Source organism: Sebastes fasciatus, chromosome 12 (genome assembly GCF_043250625.1).
Source record: "Sebastes fasciatus isolate fSebFas1 chromosome 12, fSebFas1.pri, whole genome shotgun sequence".
NCBI classification, from domain to species: domain Eukaryota; kingdom Metazoa; phylum Chordata; class Actinopteri; order Perciformes; family Sebastidae; genus Sebastes; species Sebastes fasciatus.
Window position 1 is genome coordinate 32,497,142 of NC_133806.1, and position 24,669 is coordinate 32,521,810.

The following is a 24,669-nucleotide window of genomic DNA, read 5'->3' on the forward strand; positions in this document are numbered from 1 at the left end:
CACTGTAGGTTACCACGCATCCTAACGTACAGGCGCGCGCCGCATGCGTGTACATCATGTGCAGCCGAGATCCCCATCGCTTAAATATTCATCTAAATGCTGATGTTGAACTCCGGCTCTCGCCACACACTGATAACACATTTGGGTGACTCTTCCAGCTGGGCCGCAGCGGTTGCTCTGCTCCTCTTCTGCACAGATAGCAGCTTTCACCGAGTCCGCAGAGACGAAAGCAGCCTCAAGTTTCCTCTATTACACCCATTTAAAGCCACTCGACTGTGAGAAGAGTTTTAATGCAGTGCCACTTAGAGGGGAGAAAAACAGCCTTAAAAAAGGTGCATTCGTTAGCCGATTCGTACGGGTTCACTTTTCGATCCCAGCGCGAGTAGCCTTTTAAAGGAACAACGTTTCCGTATAAATAAATGTCCATTCTGCTTCTTTCTGTGGCCACATGAAATCACCCTTTACATTTTACTGTTCTAAATACCTGACGTCTGGTGTTCCCGGAAAAGAAATATCACTGGATGTGAAAATGTGCTACAGAGAGTACATTGTGTAGATTACATGGAAAAAAAACTGGGTTGAATAAACTTTTGTCACATTCAAATATGGCCAAAGAAATATCAAGGAGAGGAAAACATGCACATTCTCAAAAATGTTTGTGGTGCTGGGAGTTGATCCCATCCAATATGTACTTTTTAAAAAAAAATGACCTGCTCCCGCACACACTGTTCTCTGCTTTGAGAGCTTTGAAAGCAGAGAAAAGTGTGTGCGGGAGCAAGTCATTTTTTTGAAAAAAAATACAGAAATATGTCATGTGAAGTATCCAAATATGTTTGCCCAAACTTTGTCAGACAGGTTTGTGTTCATTTAGAGAAAATGGGTTTTATTGCCTTTAATGCAAAAACAAATGTTCTTTATTCTTTATTCCTGTTTTTCTAAACTCTGGAATAGTTACTAAGGATCTGGTCAGACCTTTTTCCCCCCTATCAGAAAAACAGCACCGGTCCCTCCTCCTCTCCTCCTCTCCTCCCCTCCCTCCCTTCCATCTCTCATTACGCCCAACGCTACAAGACCCCACCACAGAAAAATCCATAGCCATCGATCCCTGCTACCAGCTGCGGTCGCCACAATTATTCTTGAGGAGGAAACGTTGGCGATAAATTACATGTGTGCTTTTCATCTGCTGCTCTGTGGCGGTTGAGCCCTCTCGGAGGACCTGGGTGGGGACGGCGAGGTGGGGTAGTGGGAGAGTGACGCGCCGCTGTCAACACAGGAGGATGTGGCTAAAGCAGCGTGGACCCCCCCCCCCCCTCCCCACATACATACACACACACACACACACACAACCTTGCATTGACTTCATCCATTCCTGATTCACCTTAACCTCTAGCTTTTATCGGTAAACGAATAACACTTAATATCTTAAACTTTATCCTCATGCAGCATTAACCCTAAAACCACATTTATCAGCCTCAACCTTAACTCTAACCTGAACTCAATTCTTACTCTAAACTCTTAAACATTAACCCTGCAGACAAACCCAAAAGCTATAGGTCACAAACATCCATTTAAAAGCACACGTTTCCCAGTGTACCTGAAGTCTAGCGCCAGACACCAAAATGCCCTAAAAACTGTATTTCCTGCTAATGTGTCGGCACTGAGAGCCCTTCAACTTTTTGGCTTTTGGAATATTGGCTCATCGCTTCTTCTCTTTTGTTCCCATGATACACCTCAGCCACCCCCCCCCAACCCACCCACCCCACCAACCCTTACTGGAATTAAATGTGCCTTATTGCGAGACAATAAAAGAACTTTGAAGTCAAAATATACAACCTCTCTTTGCATGTGTGTGTGAATATATATATTTATATATATATATATATATATATGTGTGTGTGTGTGTGTGTGTGTTTTAAATAACCCCAGAGGCGTCTGCATGCAGCTATAATTGCCTCCCTCATTAGTTATGTTTTAGCAGGAGCGGATGGGAGGGCAATTAATTTTACCGCTTAATTTTTGACACGGAATCCGCTGCTGTATTGATGTGCTCGCCATTTTGGGTCTCATTTTTCAGGGAAATTAATTGACAAAGTGCGAAGATTTATCAGCATATCGCCAGATTAAGCGACAAACTGAAGCAATGAGGAAATCAATTGTGGCCCTGTCGCTGTGTTCAACCTTCCTCTACCCCCACCCCCCACCCCCCCTCCCTCCACACAACGCCCAGGAGCCTGGGAAAAGCTGGGTGGGTCAGATGCAGTGCACTTATTTATTTATTTGAGTCGCTCATTCATCAGCCGTTACAAATGACCCTGGCGGCTGACGACCACTGAATCCCCCCCCCGCCACCGCCCTCCCCCCCAGACACGACTGGTGTGTGAGGGAGGGAGTGATTAACATAAAAAACACACAAATCAGAGAGGAACAATGAATCCCGTTAGAGGCAGGAGAAGCAGAGCGGAGGTGTGAACTTTTTTTTTCTGTTTTGGGAGGGGGGCTCCGCATGTCACAACCAGCAACTCTATCCACAGGATGATGAAATGTAGCCCCTTACTCTTGGTTGGTTGTTTGGCTATAATGTTTTAATGGGTGCAAATAAAAAAATATGTATTGTTTGCTTTTATCAAGTGTTTATTGTTGAACTGACCACTTGCTTAGTTACTGTTGCTATGCCTGTCAAGCTTTCCATTCTCACATGGCACATACAATGATAATGGTGGCAGATTTACCACATACAATTTGCCATCATGTTACAAACGCTCCATTACTTAATTGAAAATACTAATATCCGGCTGACTTTTTAATGTTTCAAGCTGACTCATTTTAAAACGGGAACTCTGTAAAAAGGCCTTAACTATGCGCTTGATGGCTACATACGTGATATCATGCTAAAAGACTGAGGCTAAACTGCATGTCCCGGGCAAAAAAAAAGCATTTGCAGTTGTATTTTAGACTGGAAAAGGCTAAAAAAGACACGCGCCTCCACAGTTTATACACAGTGTACCATTTGGGAACCCATTGGTTATCGGTCTGACAACCATTTAGACACTGGAAGCAGTGGCCAATATTTCAGGAGTTCCGGTGTAGCCAGCGGATATCTGGGTTAAGACTTCCTCTTCCATGCGGCGGTCAATTGTTTAAAGTCCGATGAGCAACTTGAGACGTTAGACTGGAGTTGTAGTTGAGAGACGACGATTGGATTGCTTCGCAGGTAGCTAGTTTACAAGCTAATTTTAAACCAATAAAAACATAAATCATCATAAAGCGATAGCTGGTCTTTCCCAGATTGCATTTCGGCTGATGCGTATGAATGCAGAATCTCTTTTTAGAGATTACACAGTGTATGACTCTTACTGCAGTTCCATGCATACCGCCTCAACATGTGAAGAAGTCCAAAGCTTAATAGGTGTGCCCCGCGTTCTTATGGTTGACAATCACTGCTCGGTGGTGGGGTTTCGCAAACAGTCAATTATCGAAAGTTGTATCTACAGTAAATGTGAAGTTGTATTTCTTGGCCTTGTTCATGATGTATATCTTGTATCTACATCAATTTTTTTTACATTGTCTCAGTGCTCAATATGTCTCATGGTATTTTATTTCAGCATGAGATCACTGGCTGCTGTTCCATGGGATTATAAATGAAGAGATTATAAAACAGTAATGCACACTTGACAAAGACTAACTCATTCAAAATTTGCCACTACAAAGTTGTTGGTAGAGGGATAGTTCTTCTTTGAATTTTACAGTTCCAGATAATGAGCTAGATGTGTGTATCATTACAGTACAAACTCCCCAGTTAGTCATTGTCCTGTGAGTCTCTACATAACCCCCCCCCCCCACACACACACACACATACTGTAACTCACATCGCCTCCATTACCGACTGCTCTGTTCCCAGGAAAGATTAGCTCAACTTTAAAATCTCCCACTTATTTTATTAGTATTGCATCTTAGTGCCGTGAAGGAGCCGATTTATAACCTTTAAACAGATCACACACATGCAGATAATATTTCAGTGTGTCAGGTTGGCTGCTGGAATGTGATTGCAATGATTGTATAGCTGTAGCTAACCGTCCAACCCAGCAGCAATTACAACTAGCAAAGGAGTGTCGGGGGTCACAGTAGAGCAAATTGCGTTAGCTTTTTTTTTAGGGTGGATGCTAATCGAGTCAGGTCTTGTCGCTCACTAAAATGAGCTTGTTTCAGGTTCAATCTTAATTCTCTTATTTTCATATGTTCGTACTCGGTCACCCCTGATCTTTCAAGCTCTCTTATTTCATCACTCTCCTGTTTCCATCTCAATCACTTCGCTCACTCTCTTCCAGTCTGCGTTTCCTCCTGCCAAACTCACACAAAGACACCACCACCACCACCACCACCAACACACACACCACCCTACGCCTCTCCAGGTGACAGCTAGGTGACAGTGTGACGCCAGCCGCCTGATGGGGAATGATGAGGGCTGGAAACAAATGAAAATAAAACGTCTAATTATGTCAGAGGCGCCTTGACGTTACATCACTGTTAAAACACATTTAAAATAACATCCAGCAAGTCTTACACTCACACACACATACACACACACACACACACACACACACACACACACACACACAGCAGGCACCCGTGACGGATGGAGGGCTCTCCTGCAAGCGCTCAGTCAGGCTGTCAGGCCACTGGCTGCTGCTGCTTCTGTCATTGACTTAAAAGGGCATCAAGGAGCCGTGTGTGGGACATTACTGAGGCCGAGGGGAAACTGCTGGGCTGCAGCATAAAGACACTTTCAGAGAGCCCGACTTGGGCTCCTATCGAGGGGCTATTATTCAAGACAGTATCCTCCCACCGCCCACCGCACCATCTGTCTATCCAAAGCTTTTAGTAAGTAAAAAAGCACGACTCAGTGCAGTCCCACAGTGTACTGTACTGTACGTACAGAAATGAAAGGGAAGGATGGAATCTGAAAGAAAAAGGTACTGCATATATTTAAAAACATACAAAATGACAACACCCACTGATTTTAATACTAAATTTCGCGTTTTTTATCCTCTAATCCATTTTTTAAAAAATTAAATATTTCCTTTTTTTCCCGTTTTGCATCATAGAGGAACAAACACTGGACCGTTTCAATGTGGGAAAACACACTCTGGAGGATCAGATGGATTTGGTGAACACACACTTGCTGACCAGCTGGGTTTTGAGGAAGAAACACTTAGTGACCAGATGGATTTTGGGGAAATACACATGACGACCAGTTGGATTTAGGGAATACACACAATCTCAATTCCCTCATCAAGCAACCCTCTGAGTCTGGAGGATGGCAGAAAACAAAAACAAACATGAAATCTTTTCCCTTCTCTCTTTGGCTATTACTTGTCTCAAATATAACTGGCTGATTATACATCATATAACTGTGACGGTCCTGTCGGGATCAGGATGTACAGGGTTTACCCATCCGACAAAAGAGTGTCTGCAAGATGGCCAAGAACTAGTTCTCGACTTTGTCTGGATGTTGAATATCAGTACAGATGGACAAGTCGTGGCTATTATCAGCCAAAAACGTGTGTATGTTTTTTTTTCCAAACAAAGCTGTGAAGATTCATAATTAATGTGAGATTTTCACAGTTAATTTTGTCTGTAGAAGAATGAAAAAGCACATTTTGTCTGATCCAAGTTTAGTGTTTCTTGATAAATGACCTTTTGTCCCACACTCTGAAAACACTATTTGCCTGTGAAAATCATGAATTTTGCACTTTAGAGTGTCAGTCGACGTGTTTGTGGAGGAGCGCGGCAGTAAATGGCTCACGGTGGAGGTTACCAGCTCTCATCGTCTCACCTGTGTGTGTCCTGTAGTGGTCCTTCATGGCCGACAGGTTAAGGAAGGCGTAGTGGCAGGACGGCCAGGCGCACTTGTACGGTTTCTCCCCACTGTGCAGTTTCATGTGGTTGTTCAGGGCCCATTTTTCACTGAAGGAGCGATCGCACAACTCGCATTCAAACTTCCTGCAGGAGAAGCGAGGCAGAGGAAGGGGGTGGAGGGGTCGGGGGGGTGGGGGGGAGAAAAAACGAAGAGTTATTTACTGATCCCAAAGCTGACGTAAAATGCTCAACAATCTACCCTGCGAGAGAGGAAATGGGGGTTGCTGGGTATTCGCACTCGCAGCCACGGAGCACGGGGCCGTATGACTGCGTGCTGTACATCTACGCCCACGCTCTCTCTCTCACACACACACACACACACAAACACACAGAATGCAGTTGGCTGCTGGTGTGTCATGTCTGTATAAGCAGGCATTGATTTTTCTGTCCTGGCCTGCCACCTCTACCATTTATTCTCTGCTTTGCACCAGGGCCCAGAGGACTAGAGAAATTCTGTTACAGTCCGTCCACACACACACACACACACACACACACACACACACACACACACACACACACACACACACACACACACACACACACACACACACACACACACACACACACACACACACACACACACACACACACACACACACACACACACACACACACACACCCCCCCCCGCAGGGCCAGCGGGGAGAATAGAGTTCACCTGTCCAGCGTCCCTGACCACTTAGCCAGGGCTAAATGAACAGTTAGCAACATTTTACCTCCCGCCTCTCTCTTAAGGCTCCTGCACCAGAGCTTCCCTCCATCTTAACCTCTCTACAAACACGTCCTTCCGACCTCGGCTCACATCGCCATCTCTGCTTTGGATAGTCAGTGTCAATCCGATAACTGCAAATCTATCACGTGTGGTGTTTGTGGAGCCAAAACATGTGACTACAGTATATGCATGCTGTTCTTTCTTTACTCTGGACGTCCGTCTGCTCTTCGTGCCGACACCTACCACCCAACAAAAGCAGCGTTTTTAAGTTTACAATGTGTAGGATGTTTGCGCCTATATACATCTGCTGTGTTATTAAAGAAACACACACACACACACACACACACACACACTCAAGTAAAAACAATGGAAAAAGCCTGTGCTTGAATTAATCTTTACCCCTGCGCTATAATTTAGACACAGAATGACTAATGTGCGAGTCATAAACAAATGAAGTCGGGTTTTGGGGAGCATTCGTCTTGCAGCGAGGGCCATGTTATTTTAGGGAGGGCGGCTGTCTTTAAGTCCTGATTGTGTCGCTTAATCCCCGTGGTATCTGTTTCATAGCGAGCAGCATGACACTCACCTGAACAAATAATGACTCCAAGCAGCATGTAGCATGTGTCTGAATCAATAATTCAAACTCATACATCTTCCTTACTGGAAGAAGAAGGGGCGGGGGGGTTGGGGGGGGGGCAAAGGAGAATGAGAGGGAGGGAGGGAAAGGAGAGAAAAGCAGGGAATTAAAGATGGGGAGGTGGAGAGATAGAAAGGAAAATGTGTTCTGGCTTCCATATCAATCTATATGTTCCATAAAGATGAATCTAAATGTGATATGTCATCCGACGCTAGTTGAGAGGACATTTTAAGCTCACTTACCAGGAAGGATGGAGCAGCTTTAAAATGGCGCCTTTATCACCTGGCTCTAAGCTCAAACGCATATTTAAATAGTCCTGTTTTCCTCTCATCAACCGACTTGGCAGAGACTTTATTTGACTAGCAGATGTATGTCTGCATCTGCATTTCCTTCCCCTTTCCTTCCTCCCCGCGGTATTTATATAGAACAGCCCCGTCGCCCATGCCACCGTGGGAGAGGTAAATAAGATGAGTGAAGAGATGCTATCTTTTATTGTAAGCATTATGCACAACACTCCTGCTTTATGAGCTAAACGGGCCATTGTTTATCACAGGGCGTAATCGCAAAGTCGGGCAGGCAGGCAGGCAGGCCTTGACGTGGGCATGCGGCATGCTGGGATGGAGGGAAAAACGAGAGAAAAAACAAGGCAGGAGGAGAGGAGAGAAGATGGAGGAGTCAGGGCTGGCAGAGTTGACTATCAGTGGGGGTTTTGTAAGGATGAGAGGAGGGTTTGCGTCTGTTTTTATGGGATCAGATGGAGCGCTTTGATCTTGTCCCCGCATGTCAGATCCCGTCACGATCCACCGTCTCGCCCATACATATGCATACTGCCTCTAAACAGCCAGGCGCCATGCAAAACACACCAAAGGTAGGAGGTAGAGGGAAGGCAGATAGAGAGAGAGAGAGGTTGAGTGAATTTGTGTATGCATGTGTATAAAAGAGGGAGAAAGGAAAAGACAGACAGAAGTAAGCGAGAAAGAGAGGTCTGCCAATTTTAATTATCTCAAGACAATTTATAATGCTTTCGAGAACTGAATTTAAAACCAACAACCACAATTAATTCAGAAATGCTGCCAAAGCAACCTGTTTCAGATTCAACACAGCCTGAGAAACTTCTCAAACTCATCTCTTTTTTAGGGATAGAAAGTATATGTCTGTGATTTCTAACTGCATGTAATGAAGCAAAGGAAATAAGAACACAGCCTGTCTCGCAATCACACCTGCATAAGTAAAAAATGTGTACCACGCTCCTAAAAGAAGATCATGATAGGATTTTATATTAAAATATTCTTTAAACATGCATACATTATTATAGGATCTCTATTTTTAGGGCCTTTAAATTGATACATGTGTTTTCAAAAACCTGCAGGTACCCGGCCATGAATTAGATAGGAGGACACAAGCACATTTACATTACAATTATAGAGTGACTACTAATTCCTTGTGTGATTATGAAAATACATGCATTGGCATGTACATATTACTTTATAACTGGCTAGAATAGTTAGTGTGAAAGTCCACAAAACTTCAGCGGGAGAGGTGCTGGACACAAAATAGACCAGCATTTGCACGCTGGAGTGTTTGGACTGGACACAGGTCTTACTCAAGCAAACAACCCATGTGAAGGAAATTAGATGTAAATATGACTAAATAATATATCATGTTTTGGACATGTAAAAGGACAGCAAAGTTACGAAGCCCAAAGTCCACACCAAAGGGAGTTACTCTCCCCCACAGACACACTGTTCTTGAACTGCTTAAAACGTCTCACTTCTGTAACGTGATGATGTCACTAAGTAACACATTTGCATAATACCTGCCTAGCGGCTAGTTTGGCACGCCCTCAACCACAGCTAGTTAGGGTGGAGCTGGAGCGGAGTCCACAGAGTTCGGTTTGGCTGACCAATCACAACAGAGTGTGGGCCAGCTGACCAGTCAGAGCAGACTGGGCTTTTCGGGTACTCAAACTACGCGTTTCAGACAGAGGGTGAAAAGAGGTGCTGTAGCACAGCCGGTGTGAGAAAAATGAAGCATTTTTTGAACATTAAAGCATATAAACATGTTCTAGTAGAAACCCCAAATACAAGTATTCACCTGAAAAATAAGCAGAATATGTCCTCTTTAATTACAATCATGTGGGCCTAATCACAAGATAAATAAAATACATTAACACAAAGAATGATTTTGAGATGCTGCGATGACACAATTTTATCTTGAGATCTCTCGTTTCCTCCACATGAGGAAGTTGTGTGTGTAAAAAGGAGCTCTGATTTCAATGTTCGGGTACCTTTCTATTGTATTCATGTACAGATTATAAGTCTGTTTGAGTGCTCATAGCTGTTCAGGTCCAAAATTCAAATCAACGCCTATTTTATTGTTAAATTACCACACGCTAGAATGACCAAACAACAGTCAAAAGATTTAAAATCCTAGAGCAAAAACTTACAAAACTGAGAGAACAAAAAATGGAGGAACTGTTAGTTAGAATTATTTTGCATCGACTGCTCTTTGGCTTTCTCATATAACTGTCAAGCTCTGATCAGCAGTCACCACAACGGGCATAAACTGTAATCGTGAGCGAGTTCTACTTCCAGTCATTATATCTCTGCTCTTCTTTTTCCTGCACCTCTCTCTGTCCTCCCTCTCTCATTGCCTCCTCTCTTTCTGTTTCCTTCTGATCACGAAGCAAGGCGACATGATTGACACCCCGTGCAGATTTATTCAAAGACCCAGGTGGGCCTCTCTTGCCTGTACGTTCAGAAAGCTGCACGCCACTGTGTCTATACTGTCACTCATTACCATATCTATACTGTGGTGTGATCCTGTCATCAGTTCAGGCATATAGGGCTACTGTCAGAACATCACAGGCCACACTGGCCTTAATTGTGATAGAAATCCCTCAGGAGCAGTTACTGTACCTCTAACAGGGGTTGGAGTAAAAAAAAAGAAAAAAAGACCTGACTCATTACCACACGCTCGCTATCGCCCCCAAGTGGTGAGGTGGTGCTTGTTGAGGGGGAGTGTGAACTGTAATCGTGTGTTCTGGATGAAAACTAAACAGTGTGTTAAAAAGAGGCCAGTTTTGTTTGATAAAATAGATGAAAATGATTCAAATGTTTCCTCTTTCTCCACAATTCACTGCATCGGACAAAAACATCTTTCACTGCTGTAGTAGCTTAGTGATGAGCTGACACCAAAAGTTTGGTTTGATGCTGTGGAGCATCACACTAATCAAATGCCATGTTGTTTTTAATTGACTGGATTAATTATATTGTTTTTTTGGACAGTTCAGGATTCATTCCCTGGTTTATTTGGTGTTGTTGTGTTGGCCGGTCGGTGAGAGGAAATAATCCGCCGATGCTCTCGCACTGCAACGCTGAGACAGAAAGAGAGAGAGAGAGAGAGAGAGAGAGAGAGAGAGAGAGGCCGACTCTCGCCTCAAGCCAAACTGACACAAACAGACAACTTCAAAGTGAAGACTGTTGTTTATTTGGTGAAGGGAGAGGGGGGGGGGGGGAAGGAGAAAATTTATCTGATATGCAACTGTCAGGAGAGCATTTTCACATGCAAAATAGCGAGTGAGTGAGAGAGATTACCTAGAGGGAGGAACATGACAGCATTCACTAGGGTCAGGATGGATCATCATCTTCAGCCTCCCGCCCTCCCTTCCTCGTCTCTCTCTTTCTCCCTCCATCGCTCTATCTTTATCTCTCTCGCTCCCTCGTTTCCCCTCCCTCCTTCCTTCCGTTTTCCCCTCCTCTCCCTTTTTCCCTCTCATCCTGTTTTCAGACTCCATCACTCTGCACTTCGACAACCCGGCAGCTTAAATCCAGACTAAATTAGCTGAATGAAGATTAAATCATTTGGCCCTGAGCTCTCCAAGATATTGGGAGGAAGACTGAGTAAGCCTTAAATGGTGTCTGACTGGGTTCGGACCTATACATGTGTCTGAGGAGAGACTCTTCCTTCAATGGCAGTCAATTGAAACCTGATTAGAGGGGGGGCAGTTGGGTAAAAAATGGGGAAAAGATTAAATTTCTGGGACAAGTGTTTCCTAAGTAAGGACGCTGGCTTCGTTATTTTTCGTTTGCCTGCACAATGTCGACCGACGACAGGCTTGTTCCCGGGCTAAGATATCGAACCGGGCAACATCATCGCTCACGGTGCTTAGGAGAAATGCTTTAGAAAGCGCTGTAGTCAATGTGGTCTGCTGCGGGTACACAAATCAGATTCCTGGATGGTGCTAGTTTAACATTCAAGTGAACACAGACAACCATCTCTGGCCCGCTGCAGCAGAGACAACGACTGAACAAACTCTGCTGTGGAAGGAAGAAGCCGAATCTCTCAGGAACAAGTCCAAGAATTATCCCAACAGCAGAGCATTTTAAAGTGAAATATCTACGGAGTTATATCATACTGAGACCTGCAGGAGCGTGCAGCCGGCACGTCACACAAAACAACAACTAAAACCTCCGTGAAGAGGCCACATGTGTCTGCAGAGTATTGTAGATGAACCTCCTCTGAGAGGACCGCTGCTGCATATGACTGCAATATAAACAACGGCACACAACAGAGATGCTGCTGCTGATTTATGTTTACCTTCAATCCCGGGAGAAAGAGGGGGAGGAGAGAGAGAGAGAGAGAGAGAGAGAGAGAGAAGGAGAGAGACAAAAAAAAAAAGATAATGAAATAAATAATAAAAGACCAGGCCCATCAGATAAGCTCCTGTTTATCCCGCTGTAGGGCAAATACAAATTGTCAATTTAATGAACACGGTGGACGTGATGAAAGCGGGGTGAAGGAGCCTCCTGCCTGACAAACAATCAGGAAATGTTATCTTAATATTGTTGCGCTGTTATTCAGCTCATAACTTAGGGGGTGGGGAGAGGCCATGAGGAGGAGGAGGGAGGTGGCACGGAGGGGAGCGGGGAGCGAGGGGGAGCAGGGAGGCACAAAGGCCAGGTCCCTCTGTGGTGGCCCCGTTATTGCCTGTTTTTATTATGAGCCATAGCTCAATGGTTCCAAACACACTTTGAAACACACAGACCTAAATTTGAGCCTGGGAAGTGCGCGCACACACACGCTTTGTGCCACACACACACACACACACACACACATGCAACGTTAAATTACAAGAAAGTCTTTTTTGAAAGAGAATGAAACAACATGATTCTGAACAAAAAAACGCCCCGAAATGATCTCTTTCTCTGAGTGTATGCGCATACTGGTGTGATGTCTTGTTTCCACTCTCAGTTAATTTAAAAGCTTAATAGGTTTTACGCATATCAGACTATTAATCAAAATGTTTCGACCAAAAAAAGCTGCAAATCAAGAGCTCCAAAAAGCTTTGCGTTGAAATTAGCAGCCGCTGAAAAGTACCGGAAATCTGATTTGTGTGACACGGCTCGGTCAAAGGCCTCTTACCAAACCCCACCCCCCATCCCACCCCGCCCACACCATCCTTTAAACGGCACTTTAAAAAGTGTCCAGATGCTTCACAGCTCAAAGTTTTTTTTTTGTAAGTCTTGAATTTAAAGCATCGCAATCTGAGCAGCCACCAAAATTAACTATTATCTCCATATTTATATATTGCCGGCACTAAATTGCGTCGGGAAGAATTACTATCAATATGAATATCTGCAACAATAACTCAGCCGCAGTGCTGAGGACAGGATGCTCTTTATCAGGCTTCTGATAGGCCTTAAATACAGCACAAGGCAGCCATATCAGAGCTTTTTCTCTCTAATATCAGGCCGCATTAGCACCTCGTAAATCAAATTACACTCCTAGAATTTCATTAGGCTCACCTGCCAGCGCTGCTGTGCTGCAGAAATATTTATGTTTTTATGCTGCGATTGTGTGCTCTCAGGTACACAAAACGGAAAGAAAGGGGGGGTTGAGAGGGGAAAAAAACGGGTGATAAACCTAATTATCTTTTAAGAATACAGAGAAAATGTGTCATAAATTGTGGCGATCCTGAGGAGAGCTGGCGTTCTATCGCAGCCTGTGGGGCTGCGAGTTGGGGGACAAGTCTGCTCTGCTGTTTACCATCTTTAACCGGGGCTAGACTCCCGCAATCCAATTAGCGGCTTCCCCCCCTAAATTCGCTGGAAACAGAAATCAAACAGGATGATGTACGACGCCGATCACCGGGCCCTCGACAACGAGCTAATCTGATAAAAGCATGACTGCTAATACTTGTTCAAACTGGATCCAAATGTTATGATAGGAGTCTGTCTTTGTTATCTAATTACCTCAAAAGAATTTCACATTTCTATTTGTTTATTTGTTGCTGCTGTTTGTTAGATTATATTATCTGCATCGTAAGCATCTCCGGTAGCTTTTAGCTGAATATGAGCCGAGGATAGAGAAAGGTGGCCGTGCGAAAAAGGGGGAACGCCGACATTCCTGTAATTTCTTTCCCATCTGGCGCGGCTGGGTCTGGACGGTGGGGTTGTCTGGATATGGATTTTGATTAGACACAAAGGGAAATGACTGAGCCAGTGACCGTAACGACAGCCACTTAATAAAAAGGTACAGTCTATACATCAGAGAGCATCTAGCTGTAAATCATTCGGCCCTGTAACGACGTGCATTCCCGTCCCATTACCGAGCCCCTAACAGGCCACTCATATTTACTCTCTGGGCCTCAATATCATTTTAAAATAATGAGCTTTGTCCCTTATCTAATTAACAGGGGCCGAGGTTCATTTGTTTTTCTCCCCTCTCCTCTTTCTCTCACTGAAATTAGGAAGCTGGCACATTGGTTTAACACAAATATTAAGCACATTTGCTCCGTGGTGTGACCGGTAAAAGTTATAACGCAGATAGGGCGGGTTGTGACTATTGTTGTATGTTGTGTGTAATCGCTGCATGTTGCAACTGGAGGCTGTTTTGTGTGTGTGTGTGTGTGTGTGTGTGTGTGTGTGTGTGTGTGTGTGTGTGTGTGTGTGTGTGTGTGTGTGTGTGTGTGTGTGTGCGCTCCACTGGGCAGAAGTAAAAGACCAGGTCCATTCTCTCTCTTATTACTGGAATTGTAATTCAATGATCACCTTAGATCACACGCGTGCCATAAATCAGATAGGCTTGACAGAGGATGAAAAATTGTATTAATAATGTGAAACTTATTATACAGTCCCAAATGCTCCCTTGATAAATGACATTGTTTGGGCCTGACAATGATTGCATTTAAAACATTATTTCTGTTTTGCTGCTGGTGTGTGTGTGTGTGTGTGTGTGTGTGTGTGTGTGTGTGTGTGTGTGTGCGTGTGCGTGCGCTGCTGGACACAGCAGCAGCGGTGGCGGCGGTGGTTTACAGGGTGGGGAAGACGGAGGTGGGGTTCCCGAGCTTCATAAAATATTCAAGATGTTTCCCACCCTTCTCTCTGGAGTCAGTGGGCAGGCGATGGCCGTGGCAGTAAGAGTATAAAATGTGTGTGTGTGTGTGGCCAGCACAAGTGAAATGGCTGGTGGCTCACCGCAGCGCAAACACCCAAACTCCCAAACCACAGAAATGAGCTGTGCACATCTTCCAAGTCATACAGCAGCGTACTTGCATTATTATTATTATTATTATTATTATTATTATTATTATTATTATCATTATTACGACACGTCCTGGCCAGATATTAGCAAATGTGAAGAACTGCAGAGAGGAGGTGCACAAGGCTAATCATTTATGAACAAGTCGAGTATAGTTTTCTTTTTTTGAATTTAGAAAAGAGTTTATTTTTTTATCATAACTCAATTTAATACAGTATAAGAATGCTAATATAAGAAAAGCAAGTCTAGACATGGGCCGAGACATGAAGAAAGAATGTGTAAAAAGATTGAGATTCAATACAAATAATGTGTCTGCACTCTTTCTTTCTTTCTCTCTGCGCGGTGTCGTATCAGAACAAGCTGGACGGCAGGATTTAACTACATGAGTCCAGTCTGCATTCACTAACAACAGACGAACCTCTGAATCGGAGCGTTGTGTGGAGTTAGAAAGGCAGCAGAGAGAAAAGCGTCTGGCACAGGTCCTGTTTCTTTTTCACAAGGACGAACACATTAATTTGTGGCACAGTATTTTGGATAATTCTGTCTCATTTTCAACACTTATCTATACGAATTAACTGCCTTTTCTCTTAGTGTATAAGCCATCACGAGGGGTGTAATGTCCACAGCAAACCTCAACCTGACTGCCAATGCCGCTGTAAACAGCAAATTAAAACTCTGATGCTGATACACCAACTCTCCGTGTTCAAGTAACAAGAAGAGACACCAAATCCCCGGATCAGAAATCAAAAAAGAAAACACAAGTTACAATCTGATTAACAAAATATTGACAAATATAGTAGCAAAGCCTCCTGGAAAAAGCTATTGGCAAAATGTTAAGAGAGTAATACGAGTGTTTCAAAAACACATGTAGAAGCATCATGTAATATTTGTACAAGCAACAATAAGACAAGTGTGCTGGAGCAATACAGAATAGTTGGAAGCGATGAGGATGTGAGAAAACAGCCTCCAGACATCAACGGAGTAAAGTTAGCAGCAGAGAAAATTGCAGTGGTGTAATGTAACAAAGTCATAATACTTTGTTACAGTATTTTTGGGAGTATCTGTACTTTACTTGAGTTTTTATATTTTATATATATGTCAACTAAATTGGATTTTGTTCCTTAAATCCTTTAAGTTGTGTAATGTAGCCTCCACTTTTAAGATGGTGTACATGTAAAGAAGAATAAACTTCATAAATCTCAAAATCCGTGATTTTTATTAACAGCGTTTACTTTCATTTTCAATACTTAAGTACATTTAATATCAGAAAATTACTTTTGATACTTAAGTACAGTAAATATCAAGACTTTTACTCAAGTAATCTTCTAATAGGTGACTTTAACTTCTACTAAAGTCATTTTGTGGTTAGATTTCTGTACTTTTACTCCATTTTGGCATTGAGGTACTTCATCCACCGCTGGACAAATGTGAGAAACTTTGATGTGCTGGATGACCAACAGTTACAGTTGTCATATGGGGCCTTAAACGTGACATCATTTTATAAGTCTGACAGCAGATTGGACAGACTCTTCTTCACTGTAAAAAGTGTTGCTCCAGCTGAACAGATTTGCATATCACACATGCAGAAAACAATTTTTGCATGATGTTTTTTTTTCATAGCTTTCTAAAGTTAAGTGCATCTGATGGTTTATTAATGGTTTATCGTGGCTGGGTAGGTTTTGAAGAGGGAAAAATCAAATAAATAAAGGCGATACACTTGTTCTTGCAAATGTTTTGTAACAGGCCAATAATAGGTGGCATGAATAAGTAGTACTTTGACTGGTACTTGAATCTCCAGCTACTTATATCAGCTGGAGAAAACTGGTATCAGAGCAGCTCTGGGTTCAGGGAAAGTCTAATTAAGTTCCTGGACAGTTGGAGTCAGATCCCTGCACAGGGACACCGAGACCCAGACTGGTCTTTCCCTGTAGACTTGGCTTTCCCTGGCTGGCCCTGTCCATGTCCTCTACTGTACTGTATGTGCCCCCCCATCCCCCTCCCCTACTGATCTTATTACCCAGCCCACCCCACTCTCCCTTCTCTTCTCCTCCTCCTCCTCATCCCTGCAAATGACCATGATGGGAGGCCATTCATCTCACTCCTTCGGCCACCACAACGAAATAAATCAAGAATTTTCCCCCCAAATATAACAATATTTGTATTTGGGGTGGGGCGCACGTAATTGATGACTGCAGCCGTGCTAATTAAAAACGGCGGAGGTTTCATTAATCTTGGTCATTGGGTTGGGGGGATAGTAGGGTGGCTGCTACAGTGTTGGCTGGACGGTGGGGGGGAGACAGGCCCGCCTCCATCGTCCTCATCGCTCAGGTGATTTGGGCCATTGTCGAGCATATTAGCGCGACGAGGTTAATGTGAAATGGCCATTAATAATCACAACAAAAGTCCATAGTACACAAACTCAGTGTCTCCGTCTCTCTGGCCTTCTACGGCGACGCGACTCCAGGAGCCAAACAAGACAATATAGTGAACAATCACACGTGTTTACTGCCATGTCCCGGCTGGAGGAGTTAATTGCTTTTCTGACTTTGCTTTGTAGCAACTGTTGGGTTTCCCTGCCCTCCCCCCCCATCCCCTGACACACAGTCCTACACTGCTTTGGAGAATTAATTACAGTCCCAACTTTTGCTGCTTTGCCTGTGTTTGCGTAGTCAAAACTATCCGGCCGCAGAGGAGCAAAGTGTCACGGACTCTTCAGAGGAACACACAATATGAGCCTCATGTGTTTCACAAGATTCGACGCAATTCGACATGACATTGTGTATTTTGTATTTCATATTTTGATGCTTTGGCAACATTGTTTTTTTAAACTTTCAAGCCAATAAAGCCACTTTGAATTGTAATTGATAAATTTATAATCTTCACGCTGTGTATTTGAACATTTTTGACCTGCTGACTTGCCTAATTAGCTTAGACATGCAGATACTGTAGCATCATTTAGGGTGCTTTCACATCAGGGACCTGGGCATGGATCCGAGTACGCTTGACCTCAGAAGTCCAGTTCGTTTGATTAGTGTGAACGCTCCGTACCGTACTCGGGCACGGTTCGTCAGTTCATGTGTACTCGGGTACGGTTCGCATCAGGTGTGAAAGCCGACTGTACCAAAACACGGAAGTGGAGTGCTATTTAACACGAGTACCGTTAGCAGTCAGCGATTCGTTTTGAAAGGGCGGGCTTTTTTCAACGCCGCCGGTCTCCTCCGAAATCCTCAAACTGCATTGCCATGATTGACAAAGCACGGAGGCCAGCGAGAGGTTCCTTAAAAAATATAAACAATAGTAGACATTGGGGTTGAGCATGTTTGTTATTTTATTTAGCTAGTGTAATGGTCTGCCTCCGAAGAACGAGAGCTGCTCAGCTGCTCAGTGGGCAGAGAGAGAGAGACAGCGGGGGAAACAACGTTTAGATCCGGCATATTTTCACATCAAACTCTGTGATTGTTAGAAAGACTAACGACGACGGTGTTGGTGAGTTTTATTTTGTTTCTGTGGAGTTTGAATGAAGTGTTTTACGATGCTGCGCCGCTAGAACAGCTGATCTCAACATAAACAAATACATGTGGATGATGACGCAAGTGTACTCGGGTGCGGCACAACTTTAGTAATGTGTAAGCTGAGCGGCGAGGGAGTGGAGAGGGGGAGCAATAGTACTCGGATCAATCGTAGCTAATATGAAAACGCCCATAGATTATGACGACTTTGTTTATATACAGTATTATTGCTTTTATCACATTTGTGTATTTTATAAGTGCATTTCCTAAGCTTTCATAAAATGTGTAAGTTGTTTAGTTTTATTTGTATGAACATTGTGTTTCAGGAAAAAGGCAGATCGATTAGACATTATAAAATACAAAAACGATATCATATAATGTATAATGTGTGGTCAATCAGCACAACAAAAGTGCAACAAGACAAAAAGGTTTGCTAATCTATAAAAAAAAAAACTCAATAATATGACATAATGTGCATATCTAATGGTTCATAACTACACTTTGAAGCCAGGAGGATTAAAATGCGTTTCCATGACTCCGCTCTGACCAACAGGGTGGAACCACGCAGAGCTGCGACGAACCAAACACTCAACGGCATCCAGCAAATAAGTCACATCATGAGCATCTACTTAACGGAAGAGACGGGAACAGACCGTAGAGTTGATGAAACAGAATCATATTGTTACTGTTGTGCCATTACAGCGCAGACAATTTACTAAGTAGCACCTATGAACGGCGCAGATGGATATCATCATCACTCCGTAATGGCTTCTACATGTTAATTCACAACTTTAGCTCCTCCACCACGACTCCGCCACAGAATAATGGCTAGCCTGCATCTGGTAGAGGCAGTGTAGGGCAGTGTATGAAGCATAGAGAGGAACGGAGAGAGAGACAAAGAGAAGGAGAGAGGGAGAGAGAGGAAGAGATGGGTGGGTGGGGTGGAAGCAGTAGCATATGGTGCCACGCTGCCATAAACAAGCTTTATGAAAAGACTGGGGACGTTTATTTAATCATGGAATACCTGAGGAATCGCAATGAGACACACACTTTGTCCCATTATTGTTAGCCCATAAATTTAACTGCTTTACCAGAACGACGAGGAACCTGATACAGCCGCCGAAGACAACGCGGGGAAGCAGGTGAATTTATGTGTGTGTGTGTGTGTGTGTGTGTGTGTTTGTGAAGTGCACTGTGTCCTAGCTACGGTAAAAAGTGTGTGTGTGTGGCGTTACAGATGAATAGCCATAACTGCTACACACCGGTATCTGTGGATCTGCAAACACAGAACAATACAGTCTGTAAAGTTATCTAGCAGAGAACACACAGGTACAGATGAGTTTCTACTCTATTACTCAATTCCTCTAATTGTATTCTTCTAGCCGCCTGCATGCAGAAACATTTGATATTTCCACCTGTCGTCGCCCTCATTTTCTAGAAAGTAGTCTCTCAGAACCTATGTAAAGAATTAAAACATTCATTAGTGTTTGGACCACCCGGGTCAGACGAAAAAAACAAAACATCAGAAAATAACAAGGTGGGTCTAAAGGCCCCCCCACCCGCCCCCCGAGGTAAATGCATTTCTCATTTGTATTGAACTGAAACAACAGTGGACATCCAAATAAAGCTCGCCACTGCACTCGGGTCATTTCAACATCACGCACACGCTCACAAACACACAACTGTGCTTGCACGTAGACATGGACACACGTGCAGACAAAGATCACCATGTTGTCCACACACAGGACTATGCAACGCACACTCGAAAGTTCAGTACAAAGAGCTGGTCTTGCAAACACAAAAACAATTGGACTGCACGTGCAATTTTGTGTCCGCGAGCATACTTCCACACACGCATACACACACACACACACACACACACACACACACACTAACACACACACTCACATCTCTGGGTCAGGGGGACAGCGGTAGCTCAGAGCCAGCTGTGACCTGCCGGTCCAGGTGCTCAGGAAAACCGCTGTTAACGGCCACGATTGATGATCTAATCAAACTGTCACCACGGCGATCCGCTGCAGGGGGAGGGGAGGTTGGGATGGGTGGGTGGGTGGGGGGGTTGAGTGGGAGTGGGAGTGGGGTGAGAGCAGGTGGAGGGGGGGGGGATATCCAGGAGGCCTTGTGCATGCTTACCGTTAGCCCAAATTGAGAGTGACAGTCTCAATAGTGAAAAGGCCTCTTTTTTCCCCCTCTAAGTAATGGAGGAAACAACTCCAGCGGTCTTCCGGAGGATGTCACATAATCAAGGGAGCCCCCTCCCAACACCGCCACCCATCCCCCTTTCTATAACGTCTCTTCTCTGGGGGGGGGGGGGGGGTGGAGACTGGACATGGTTAGATGATGTGGTCCAGTGCTGGACAGAGCTGATTATGATGAGTTCTGCATTGTTTGTCACTAAACACACACAATGTGCTCCTGGACCTGATGATAGGCCTCATGGACCCGCAGCGTACTGCATCACTTTCAGTCCTTCTGGGCTATAAGGGAACATTTTAATTGTTGATTTAGTGATGAATTGTAGAACTATCTACACTGTACATGAAGAGATGATCCTAAACTTGCAATATACATTTTTTTTTCAATCTCTAAATGGAGTAATTTCCAGTGAATTATTCTGCAGTGAACCGAGACTGTTCCCCTAAAGGACCCCTACAGCCTGCTCAAGACTGTCCGCTGCACAGGCCCCAGGCCCGCTTTGGGAACTGCTGTCCTAAACTATGACGGATCAGCCATATATGATGTCCAACACATGAAACTTTACACACACTGCACAGGTACATCAGATACCAGAGGATACGTAAATGCTCGCTGTACGCCACATGTGTAGCTGCTGATTTTTGCAATAAGCCCATGAGAGGAAATGGTTTGTATCAGTGAGTTTGGAGCAGCAGCTGGTTTCCTTGAGGGTGTACTAAGGGGCGGGGGGGGGGCACCAGTAAAATGAGGAATAGTTTCATTTCACAATAATTTATTTTATCAAAAATGATCCCAAATTAGAGAAAAAAGTTGAGATGAGTGAGAGTGTAAAAGTTCTGCTCTAACCATCTCACGTACAGCAAACAGTTTTCATGTATGTGATGAGATTATATTTATAACATTTAAAATATTTTATTACATCCTCTTTTACTTATTCAAATACTAAATAATTAATAGAATAAATAAATATTAATTTAATTTTGTAATCCCCAAAAAATAGAAATGTTTGGGAAAGCTGTCTTAATAATAAGGACAATATCTAACTAAGTCATGTAACCAAATTGTACTTATGTGATGACAGGTGAGTGATTATTATTTTACATTGTTTATTTATTAGATACATATTAATATATACTGTATATGCCATTAATATGTGGTGTGAAAGTGTATATTTATTAGTTATTTGTTTCAGAAGATGTTACTTTAAGATGGCCGATATAATTGGAAAAAAAAAAGATAATAACATCTCAATCTCTCTTGAGTTCCACAGCATATTAGCGATGCAGAGTAGTCATATGATTTCTCTGGTCCACACAAAACAAAACGAATTAAGCTGTTCTATATTTAGCTGAAAAGAGAAAAGTTCAGGAAGTTGTCCAACTTAATAGTGGCCTTGTTGATCGCTGCCTGTTCTGCGTGCGTGTTAATCACCTTCCCCAGGATATATCCACGACTGCCGCTTGCCCGTCCAGCTCGCATTAATTTAATCGCTGCTCAGCTAATTCATTGATTAATTGGCTCATTAGTGATGCCTGGCAACATCCATTTCTGCCATGACAGTCTGATGTTTCAATAGAAAAGAAAAACAGGCTGGCAACAGCCCAGTTTTTTTCCACGGTCCCACTGTGCATAATGTCCGACCACTGTCAACAGCTAGCCGCACAATTGTGTCACTGTATAAACTGCCTGGTTTTGTGCCACGGGATGTGAAATGAATATGAAGGTGAACTGTGCACATTCTCCGTTCTTGTCCGGTTGAGTAATGTCACTTGGGTTTTTCAGCGGAGGGTGACATCATTCTAAGGGGGAAGAAAAACTTCAAAAAGCTGGAGGGACTGTTGGAGCTGCACTAGCGAGATGAGGTAGACGATGTTGTGAGGAGACAAACTACTGCTGCGGATTTATTCCACAAGTCAAGGTCACGTTGCTCTGACATGACGAGTGGCTTCCAACTCTGGGACGAGCTGTCGACCGCTAACTAACATTATTATTAGTAATAGGAGCCGATAGGACCCCGCTGCACCCTGCAACAAGGAGCTGGATGTTAGAGTGACCAACAACAATACATCGATAGGAGTGCTGATGTGACATCACGGGCCAAACGACGTGACCATAAAGCAGCTGAGACGTACGTGACCTCTGACCTCTCTCCTCCAAGACACAGGCCCAGATTTATAATTGGCATTTTGTCACAGTTGCTGCTACCAGGCTGTGGTAGCACTGAGCTTTAACTAATGGCGAGTTAAACCACAGAGGTAGAGAGTTTGCGATTAAAGTGTGTCAGCTTTTTCAGAGAACCAACATGTTTCCCTCACACACACACACACACCCACAAACACACACACTCCCACAATTCTGCACCATATGCCCATGACAAGTGCATAAAAATCGTTCCCAAGCGATAGCACAGGCCAACCCATAAAAACTTAATGCACCTAATTTTCCAGTAATCAAACTTTTATAGACTGCGATGGCTTTTAAACTAACAAATTTTAATTATCGCTTAATTTTAACAGCAATATTAACGCGATCCCTCATTCTGGGAGTGTTCATTCTCCATGAAATATTGAGTAGGGTAAACAGCGAGGCGCTGTCCGCTGGCTCCTGTTCAAACAAGGAGCCAGCAAACACAAAAGGTGAGCTAGGGGTCGCTGAGGCCTTGCCAGTATACCACGCCGTGGACTACGTGAGCTGCACGGACCTCTGGGAAATGGAGCTTCATGAGTGCAAGCACACAGAATCAAGTCCGCTGATGCTGCACTACGGTTATTACACGTCACTGATCACTGGTGTATGTTGGTCAGTGTTGTAGTGATCCTGCTTCGGTGCCAGACACTGGTTTATTATATGTTGTTGCACTGTTGCACTAGGTTTGATTTGACATGAGATAAAAAAAAAAAATGATTTCCCTTCATTTTTTTTTTCAGGATTTAAATATGTAACATCGCAAATTAATCGCACGTTTTTTATCTGTTCAAAATGTACATTAAAAGAAGATTTGTCAAGTATTTAATACTCTTGTCAACATGGGAATGGACAAATATGCTGCTTTATGCAAATGTATGTATATATTTATTATTGGAAATCAATTACCAACACAAAACAATGACAGATATTGTCCAGAAACCCTCACAGGTACTGCATTTAGCATACAAAATATGCTCCAATCATAACATGTCAAACTGCAGCCCAGCAGGCAACAACAGCTGTCAGTGTGTCAGTGTGCTGACTTGACTATGACTTGCCCCAAACTGCATGTGATTATCATAAAGTGAGCATGTCTGTAAAGGGGAGACCATTAGAAACCATTTACATTCACTGATCTGGAGGTCAGAGCCCGCTGCAACCTCCGAAAGATCGATTGTGTTCATGCGTTAAAGAAATTTAGTGACGTTAAAATGAATTAACACGTTATTATCGCGTTAACTTTGACAGCCCTGGTGTATAAATATTTCTTCTGTCACACCACAGAAAAATCTGTTGTCAACAACACAGCCAAATTTGATTGATTAAAATTGGCAAGTTTATAAAATTGGGTTTCAAAATCATGAAAAAATGAGCAGTATTCTCTGCTCTGAAACGCTGGGGGGGTGCGCGTCCGCTGCAAGCGCTGAAACCACGCCCAATCAAGGGTGAGGGTTGATAACATATATACAGTTACCGCAGTATATACGACACTTCTTGTTTGTCATCTCACAATCTCACACTGCTGCACGCTACTTTAGAGCATGCACACCAGAGACTTCCTGCCGGCCGAGCTGGATAACTTTCGGTTTAGCCCTATGCTAATTAGAATGGGGAGAAAATAATGCAATCAAGCGGCTCTTCTAGACTTTCCGAATGTTATCGGACCGAAAGGATCAAATTCTGATAGTGAAACGAGTCATTTCGTTGAGGTTGTGACGTTCAAAACAATTGATCTACTGTTTTACAGCCATAACAGTAGCAACGGAGTAGGCTACGGCTAAGCCTATGACGTAAGCACCAGTTTAACTAAGTCTAAGAGCCTAGACCTGGAACATGCACACAGCATGCTCTCATGCGCACCCTGAACGATAGGCACACTGAGAGGGCCGGTGGTGATAGACAGACATGGCTGGACGGCCGGTAAAAACTTTATGGATGTATTGATGACCCACTG

General features: G+C 43.6%; 1 protein-coding gene across 1 annotated transcript in view; it reads right to left on the bottom strand.

Annotated features, from left to right (window-relative positions):
• Nucleotides 1-24,669, bottom strand: part of znf407 (zinc finger protein 407) — a 166,688-nt gene that overhangs the window by 62,494 nt on the left and 79,525 nt on the right. Inside the window, exon 6 of the mRNA XM_074654749.1 lies at nt 5,834-6,000. Within this exon, the coding sequence (XP_074510850.1) occupies nt 5,834-6,000 (167 nt within the window). The remainder of the gene's footprint in view (nt 1-5,833; nt 6,001-24,669) is intronic.